Below are 10,199 nucleotides of genomic sequence, written 5' to 3'. Positions count from 1 at the left end.
TCCTGCCTCTGCCTCCTGCTTCTCCTCGGTCCTTTCCTAGGGCGAGATCTCCACTTAGACGCTTGTTTATGTCTGCAGTCAGCAGTATTAGGCCAATAAATAGAGAGCCTCTAGATTTGCTGTGGGAAAGGTTCACATCGGCCGTCCGCAAACAGTTTCCTTGCGGAAGCATTAGCGAATTTTGCACTTGTCGCTCTGCACAAACGCAGCCTTTAGTACAGATTCGCTACCAAGATGCATCGGGAAGTCGCCCCAAATTTGTTATGCTAATAAATCGGTAATAATTTTGGGTCATTAATTGAAAATATATACGACAGTTTCATGATTACATATTCCCACTATAGATATTTATGCGTCGTCGCGATGCCCAATGAACGAGCATCTGAGAAGTTGATGTACTGCTGCAATATTTTGCTGATGAACGTAAATTATGACATAAACTTTCCCATACACATCCTAAAAATTGTAGCACTCAGCGTTAATGGTAAGAACACGAAAAAATTTATAATTATGTTCAACTTGACACCATTTCGTTACGAAGCGCCCTCGATCGTCATGAACTACACTAATTGGTTGTAACTTATAATTCATCACAAATTTTCAACCAATTGAGAGTTGATGATGATTCTGATTGTAAAACTCTGGAAATTTGTTCCAAAAATTATAAAAACGTACACGATATTATTGGGCCTGAAAATATCTCACAAGTCCCTCACAATTCACTCTCTAATTAGTCACCGTCGTGCGAGACTATAAAGTCTCACTGAAGCGATCATTCCTCATATTTCATTTTGAAGTTTGATAGCATTTAAATGAAGTTGACTCCTGAACAAGAAACTGTACGTAGAGAGAGACCGAGTCTTGAACCTATAGCGATCCGAACCTCGTATATCACTCCAACCTCATATATCACTCCAAGTTTACAACGCCTCGCCTGCCTATATGATAAGCCAGGCGATCCTTATCTGCGCCTTATCTGCGGTCAACCGAGAAAGGTTGACTCCAGAATATGATGAATACTTTTCTGAAGATTTTTATATAATAAATCATATTTTCCTGTTGTCCATTGCATAATAAATAATATTTTCCAGTTGGGTGGATAAAAATTATCTTCGTTGCAGTCAAAATAATTTTGATGAATTTTATTCGTGCGTGAACTGTTGATTATTTCAATGAATATTCTTCTTTTATGTAATGTTGTACTTCCAATGATAGTTATTTTTTAATATTCCTCCATATTTTATTTTAATCAATATGTTTCCTCATGTCATTTCAATAATAGTTATTTCTATATTCCTTCATATTTTATTTTAATTATTATATTTCCTCAGTGGAATTTTGCTGGGCGCTGAACGTGACGCGCGTGGTGGCCCCGCCGTGGCTGGCGGTGGGGGGGTCGGGGGACCTGGAGTGTCAGTTCAGCCTGGGCAGCGAAACTCTTTACTCCATCAAGTGGTACCAGGGCATCAACGAGATCTACAGGTACACGCCGGGCAAGGTCCGCACGCAGCAGGTCTTCCACAACAACTTCCTCTCCGTTGATGTGAGTCGCACAGGTCCTCTGCATGTTAAAAATTTCCCTGAGTTCTGCGTTATGAATTGTCAGCATTTTATTGATATTTAGAAGCGTAGGGCACAGCAGCACAGTTATGCAGGTCTTTTACAAAGCAAGACACCAATTGTGGCAATTATTCTGATCTAATCTAATACTCTTGTGTTTAGATACCATTTTACCTTGAACTATTATATCAGGAATACTCCAATAATCTCGACAACTGCCGATGCAAAATCGTCTGACGATATCTAAGCACTTTTCTCCTGCGAGGGATTTGCACTGTTCAAGAACACTGTTTGCACTTTTTGCAAACAAAAATATAACTGTTCAAGAACAGAAAGGTCCTGCTCATGAATAAATTCAAGGGCTCAACTCTATTTCTGAGTTAAATTAGCTCATGACCGTGTGATGAATTAGCCTAAGTCACGTTTATTTGCCGGAATCTGAATTATTTGAAATTAATTCATGAAGAGAAACTTGAGATAAGTCGTAAAATGGAAGAAGAATCGAAATTAACGTCAATCTTAGACAAAACTAAAAGTAAATGAAAGATTAATTGCAGATGCGCTAACACTGAACATATTGCCTCGATGCGTAGGCAAGAAATTACTATTATTGCATTCTGTTCGTTGCTTAAGTCAAACACAGCGTGTAATTGATACGAGCCTTTGATCGAGCAAAGAGGCTGCTATTGCACTAAAGAACTTTGTTCTATCCTCCCTATAGTTGATACACAAATACAGTTTACAATAAAACTATAATGTTCAATTAAAGGCGAGCAAATACGAAGTTTGTTGTATATTTTGAACGTGGAATTAATTTTTAATCGCATTGAGGAGCTGGGAAAATTGATTAAACTGGTTTGTTATTTCATATCTGTTTTCGTTTCTTTACGTTTCATTTATCCGTCATCTACAAGTCCTGTCAGATTGATGATATAGGATCGGAACAAAACATTATTCGGACAGTCAAATATATTTAGGCAGGAGGATGAATCATGGTTGAGGAGATATAATGTGCGGTGTCGGAAAAATAGAGTTCACTAGAGAAAACAAGTGTGGTGGCGGAAATATAAAGTTTAGTGGATGAGATAACAAGTGTGGTGGTTGAAATATACGTATATATGTTATCTCTATATAGGCTCAGAGAATTCGATTAAGAATCTTTAATAGTCTTTCAGGTTATCACGTCTTTTATCGGCACTGTAATTCTTGTCATCTCAGAGTTCTGCGCAACTCACTACACTCATTTCTACTGCAAGATACAAGACAAAAATGACGCTAGCAGTATACATTTCAAGGAAAATATTCAGAGCAGGTGTAATTAAATAGAGTAATCTATATGCGGAGCAAATAAAGCATTATGCGCATTAAATAACTACGAGACCCAAATTTCATCGCATCGCAGTGCCGCCTCGCAGCAGCAAAAGCTCGCGCAGTGATCGCAGGGCTCCCTTCATGCTGGCCCGGCAATCACATTTAAGGTTACCCCCGCTTCACTAAAGCAGATCCTCGTGATTTGGTGACGCTGCCGCCAGAAATCGATGCTCTTCCCAGCAAACGTACAAATGTGATTGTGGTCTCGGCTTTACCCCAGTTTTGCTGCATGGATATTCTGACTGCATGAGGTACTTCTTGATTGCACCGACGATGCAGGGGATTCAACGATTTGTACTGATTTATGGAATGACTCATTTTATCATGAAACGAACCACTTAACTGTCTTGTGCGCACAGTAATAAAGACTAAGCCTAAGCAGAATAAATTCTTGAAACACAAATTTTGATTAAATTGATGGAATTTCTGGAAGTAATTGGTTTCAAATACAGGTGCGTTATCGAGCTACAAATTGCAACAATATTGAACCCGGTTGTTATCAATCTTGAGCGCGATCATAGAGCCAGCCGGTTGAGAAACAAAGCACTTTAGTTTCCCTTTAATTTGGGGTCCAATGAGGGATAAATCTTGATGCCATCCTCGAGGCCTTAATTGGTTCGGCAAGTTCGAATTGCTGCTAGAGTTACGCGGGCCAAACCCTTTTCGTTGCAACGCTTCGGCACCGGGCCATTGCCAGAACGTAACAGCACTGGAGCTGCACGGCGGGAACAGAAAAAGGAGTTGTTGGCTTGTGGCGGGGTCTAAATTACGCCACTGCAGCCACACGCGCCGCATGTAGTGCAGTTGTGGCGCATGTAAACAATGCGTTGCGCCCACTTTATCGGTCAAATGAAACTGTCGAGGCTTTGTGTTGCCTTTTTGGGTGATGAGGACCGAGTTCCGCCTGTTTGCTATGAGGCAACTGGCGTTGGGCGAAAACTTGCATTTTGTGATAAGAATTCAAATAGGAATTAAAGTAGATGGAGGTTTTTATTGACTATTTTTTTATTGTTCCAGTACTTGACTACATTTTCGAAAGCCCATGACTCCAGCAGTGAGTCAGTTTTCAGTTCATGCATTATCATACAAAAGTAAATGCGGGAATTCCATTTATTGTGGTATGTTTTTCATTTTCTACGTTCTACTTTGAATGCGTTCTCATTATCTGGTGCCCTTAACGATCTTAGATTCCTTGCTGAACAAATATATGCTCCGTGTGCAACATAAATCTTCTATTTCTATTAAGAAGCTCTCCTCCTGGCACTCAATTCTACATGCTTGATCACCGTTATTGAATTCCACCACAAAAATCTTTAGAAACGTTTCTCACTAGGAAGTTCATAACATTAACAACATTTATTAACAAACCCCAGAACATATATTTTATCTTATTTTAGTTCCAGGGAATCACTTATTACTTAGCAGTGTACACATAAGATAAGTGATGGATGTTTTGTGTTAATTTATGCAACCATCCCTGACACAAGCTCCATGTTATGGCGCAGGTGAACAAGTCGTCGGGGGGCAAGGTGCACGTGACCAACGTGACGGTGGGGGCGGACGGAGCCTTCAGGTGCGAGGTGTCCGGAGAGGCGCCTAGGTTCTACACGGACTACGGCGTCGCTAACGTCCGGATAATAGGTGGCTCATTTAATGTCAATAATAATGTTATGATGCAGTAAATAATAATATTATGATGCAATAAATAATGATGTGATGCAGTAAAGTGCATTTGTATGATACAAATGTTACATGCTTATTACAACAAGGAAGCAGGTGCTCTCTTGAAACTAATTTAGGTCCTTGATATTAAAACATTGAAAGATACAAAGATATTGATAAGATTACGTATGAACAGGCCTCACTATTGACGCTAGCGTTGATTTGAACCTATAAAAATTCTAGCTATTAATGGTTCATTGCAATAACGTTAATCATTTCACGCATCACGCCTCGAATTTGCATTTTTTTAGTTTGAGCTGAATAAATATGTTCGAGAATTCTTAGATGTTCGAGTTTGTTTTTCCGAATGAATTCGCTTGAACGTTTGCGTTTGTTTGCACATTTGAATTTGCTTGAGCGCCTGAGTTTGCGTATTTGAATTTCCTTAATGATTTGAGCTTAGGTGCGCATTTGGGTATTTGAGATTGATTGGGTATTTGAGATTGATTGTGCTTCAGACTTAAGTTATAGGCAATGGAAATATCACTTCGCAATGGGTATTAGTTTCATAGAGATTTTAAATTATGTATCTTTTAAGTTATTTTGTGCGTTGAGGTTGCAATAGAATTTGAATCATCAATAAGTTTAAGTTTGCCTTTAGTTAAAGTTTGACTTACGTTTGAGTTACCCACGTTTGAGTCGGCCGGACGCTTTACTTTGGTATGCCCTGTAGCGCTGCCTACGTCAGGCCCTGAGCTGCGGGGTGTTCAGGAGCTGTACGCGCTTGACGACTGGGTGCAGCTCACATGCATCGCTAGCGAAACCCGACCAGCCCCGACACTCAACTTCTCTATCAACGGCAAGGAGGCGAGTCATTGTTAGGGAATAGTATAAATTTATTCATATTTTTAGCAACAAGTTTTCCATTTTCATTTAGACTTTTCAGTTCCGCAATTTAGGTTTTGTATATTTTCGGAATTTTAGTCATTCATGTTTTAGTTACGAGCTGGAAAGTACTACTACACGACACAACGTAATTGTATATACGTGTTTTATCAAATATAATGTGAATAATCCGTTTCTTATATAAACTGAAACCCTTTGATGAGCATTTGAGATAGTGAAAGAGGTAGTCCCCCAGCATCGTCGTAAATATTACTCTTTATGATAGTTTATCATACTAAAATGTTATCAATTTATAAATTAAATTGAACAAATATTAGGCTGCCTGAGAGTAAAGAGAGCCGAATAAATGAATCAATCAGCAACGAGATGGGGTCCTCGTAAGTTTGGGGCGGTACAATAACTAAAGTTACGGATGTTTTGTGTTAATTTATGCAACCGTGTAATTATAACTGCGTTAAGCTGGTGATAATGATCTAAATCAAGGCTAAGCAGCTGGAGGTGTTCAGCGAACGCATGTTCGTTATCAAGTCAATGTCACGAGGATGGAGAAGCACATGATCGAAATTTAAAAAAAAAATTAAATTTTCGTAACTGGACATTTTTACCCAAACGACATGTACCGTAAGCATAAGTCACTACAGAAATAGATGATCATGAAAAGTTGACTGCACTAGATTTGCTAGTATAACGACATGTATGCATAAGTCACTACAAATAAACGATTCTGAAAAGTTAAAAGGTTCCTGCACTAATTCAAAATTTATTGGGATGGTTGTTCACACAGCCGCGGGCAGGCTGGCTGGAGCCGCCCTCCACATCCGCAGGCGCGGACGGTCTCTTCACGACGACGCTGCGGCTGCGCTTCTACTTGCGCGAGCGCCTCATCCAAGACGCTGCTGATGGTGCTGTCAGGTATCGTCAAAAATAAAGTGTTGTCTCTATTATGTTAATTAATTTTTATGTTTCGAAGCATTTTAATTTGATGCCATAATGCATTTATTATTTATTATATTATTACAACATTCAGTAATAACAATATTAATCATTCGTTGTAATCGCACTCACCTGCCATAATAAATGACGTAGTTCCATTTTTTGAATTTTAGGAGATGTTTAGTGCATCACTACACATACATTTTCAAACTTAACGTAATTGAAAGCTTCGAATTAATTTTTGCACAGTAAAATTATAGAATATTTTGTGTTTTTGTAATATGCAGCGAGACTGCGTATTTCAAGTTGCTTCTAGCAATCCAGGCTATCACGCATTTACCTCGCAACGACACATACCGTTCAACTCATCATACTTACGTCGTGTAAACTCATTATGAATTCATCACTCACTGTTCTCATTCAGATGATTTATTTATTTGTTCACTCACTGAGTTGTCTTGACGCGTGCAAACGACAGGGTGCGATGCACGACTCACGATTCATCACTCACTGTTCTTATTCATAGGGTTTATTTATTTGTTCACTCACTGAGTTATCTTGGCTCGTCTGATCGACAGGGTACGATGCACGTCTCACGTGCCTGGGCTCTACCACGAGTCTACCGACGTGCTCCTACACACACGTGCCCGGCAGGCACGAGCCTCGGGGCACGAAGGGCGCGTCGCTGCTGGAGGGCGTCTCCTCACGAGCTGTGAGTCCTCATAAGCCTCGCTCTTATCACGGCATTTATTATTGTTTGCTTTTCTTTGTAATTATATAAAAAATAAGAGGCCTTCCGAGGAGGCCGAGAAAATGAAAAAAATAAATAAAATAAGTTGCCAAATAAGATAAATCTACTGTTAATTCAAAAATGTATTGACCAGTTTTGATAATTTTGATTTTACGATTCAGTTTAGCTTATAAATAAACACTAATTCTGTAAATTATATTGATTGACATCCTAGGTTTTGTATTAAAGCGGAACTAATTCTTTCGGAAGAGCCTACACTCCTCATCATCATTAAACAAATTTCTTTAGTCTGCGCAAGTACCAAATATTAATATATTTTTATTTCACTTTTTCAGACTTTTTGAACTTTCAGCTGGTTTTTGCCGCGCTTCTGACGAACGTCGCTCAGCAATACCATCACAGATAAGCCCTGAGGAGATCATTAGGCTCCCATTGCGGATGAAAGCAACCACGTGAGCCCTCGCATATTTTCGAATAAATAAACATAAACAGATGAAACTAAATGTATTTCAAGAAGAGGAAGAAAACAATTAAAAGGAATGTAAATTTTGGGGATGTAAACTCGCAACAAAATGCTAAGATAAAGTTAATAATTACTAGGACAGTTTTTTTTACGGAAGGTTTTTATGGCACAGTAAATCTCCATTAATTAATAACAAATTTTAATTAAAAAATGTAAGTAAACTGGAAATGAGTGAATGGAGAAAATGTATTACGATCCAGAATGGATAAATATTTTGCACAATATTTATTTAATTTGTATATATTGTATCAACTACTTTATATTACCGTTCAATTTCATACTCTATGTACATAATAATCATCAGGTATTGAATCTTGAAGCTTTAAGGTCATAGTTATGAACGCCATAGTTCTTATACGGGTCCTGGGTAAAGCATTAATATTTAATTAATGGCTGGCATGCCAATGTCTGTTTCATAATTTAGTTCCATGTATTAATTGCAAACTCTGATATGAATGCTCAAAACGCATGACTATTATGTGGCTCATGGTAATCGTAAGTTGTGTTATGATGTCCAATTTAGTTATGAATTATTAATGACTTGAGATTTTTCGCCATCTTATCTTACATATGTTTGAGCCACGTGTCTGATAGCGAAATCTGTGTATACAACTAAACTTCCTTAGTTTCTATACCTTCTTTTCCAGCAAATAACAGATCATGAATTATTGTAAAATTTTTCAATTATCTATTATACATTCACGAAACTCCCGTCCAAGATTCTCAAAAAAAGTGAAAACATAATAACTTTCAAGACATTCTTGCAGGTCCTCGATGAATACATATATGAGTTCAAGTCAGAACTATTGTATATATCGCTGTAAAATTACAAAGATCAAGCAGTAAAGTTGCATTTTAATTCAACTGTGGATATTTTCGCAAGTTAACCAAGTTAGAAAACCAGAGCGCTCTGTCGGCGTTTAATTTGGGCACGATCAGGCTACCTCCAAGAGTCGCCACAATCGTGAATACAATATAAGAATTAAAGACGTGAATACAATACAAGAATTAAAGACGTGAATACAATGCAAGAATTAAAGACGCGAATACAATACAAGAATTAAAGACGCGAATACAATACAAGAATTAAAGACGCGAATACAATACAAGAATTAAAGACGCGAATACAATACAAGAATTAAAGACGCGAATACAATACAAGAATTAAAGACGCGAATACAATACAAGAATTAAAGACGCGAATACAATACTATAATTAAAGACGTGAATACAATACTATAATTAAAGACGTGAATACAATACAAGTCTCACTTGAACGTCCCGTGATGCTCTATTTCCTTTTTATGAGACTATAATTATACAATCAGATTAACCTAGCCAGCGCGAATGCCGGAATGTACAAAAGCCAGTAATTAATGTAAGCATTTGGTCATGTTTGTCAAAAATCCAAGAACTAACTAATTTTGCTACTTTTCAATGTAACGATGTCCCATGCCTGCTTCTGTCAGTAAAGAAAATAAAGAGTTTAATCATGTAGATAGATATACATAAGGGACAAGGCTTGAAAACTTATAGGAACAACAAAAGGAATCCGATTGATAGCTAGCAGCTAAAATGACATTCCACTACGCGAGTTTGCGTGAGCAACTGCCTGTAAACTTACCGAAACATGGAGAGGTTTAATAACTTATTCTTTCATTATTTTGTATGTGAAACGTTATTGAAACGTGAATGATGTAAGCATAAGTATCTGTGACTCCAAACGTACGGATATTTCCGCTTACAAAACCACCTGTTTTCGAATAAATACCTCTTTGTGGCCGTTATAAGCGTTTCGAAAATTTCTCATTACGATTTTGAATTCTTCGGTTGTCACTCGTACGCCACATTTTTCAGTCATTTCCGTCGAATTGTCTATGGACGTACCAGGCCGTGCGGATGATTTCAATTATCACTTATATATAAAAAAAATAAAAACTTGTATATTAAAAAATTAATATACAAATTGTGGTCACACGCATGCCCGTCACGCCTGTATGGCGCCCTCAATTTTGCCAAACGATTTAGACGCATTTCAATTTTCCAATAAAAATTTTACTAAAATTTGTCAGAAAACTTCATGTTGATTAATTTCAAAATTGCTTAATGAAAAATTAAACTGTAGGTCAAACAAATTCGTCAGTAAAAATTTGCAACGACTAATCTATTTAGCCCGCCATTGAAGTAAAATCTGATTTACACCTCAGTGTCCCTAGCTTGTGTTTGAAATATACATTATTTATTGTATTTCTTTATTATACCGTGAATAATGGTGATGCATGGATGCATGTCTCATTCCTTGGTCGTATGATAGTTTTGCAATTGTACCATTTGACTTTTAAAAAAATCATGCAAATCTATAATGTAAGCCTGATTAATCCTCCTCGAAACAATTGTAAATCGTATACGAAATTAAATGAGTTCTTGCTAAAAGCAAAAATTAAGCATAAATGTAAATCCAATAAAATGTAAAGGATAAAAAATGTAAAGGAA

At 37.5% G+C, this 10,199-nt stretch overlaps 1 protein-coding gene across 1 annotated transcript; it reads left to right on the top strand.

The window, feature by feature from the left end:
- Positions 1 to 1,282: 1,282 nt before the first annotated feature.
- LOC125177746 lies at positions 1,283 to 9,781 on the top strand (the record flags this gene model as incomplete). Its single annotated transcript, XM_047880085.1, has 6 exons — positions 1,283 to 1,543; positions 4,437 to 4,572; positions 5,327 to 5,460; positions 6,284 to 6,411; positions 7,011 to 7,144; positions 7,519 to 9,781. Coding segments are annotated over 6 exons (864 nt in total), but the record flags the coding sequence as incomplete, so codon positions are not given.
- Between the last annotated feature and the right edge of the window lie 418 nt (positions 9,782 to 10,199).

This window comes from Hyalella azteca, unplaced genomic scaffold (assembly GCF_000764305.2).
Source record: "Hyalella azteca isolate HAZT.00-mixed unplaced genomic scaffold, Hazt_2.0.2 contig468, whole genome shotgun sequence".
Lineage (NCBI taxonomy): Eukaryota > Metazoa > Arthropoda > Malacostraca > Amphipoda > Hyalellidae > Hyalella > Hyalella azteca.
The sequence above is the reverse complement of the archived record's forward strand: the minus strand, read 5'-3'. Positions and strand labels throughout refer to the sequence as shown.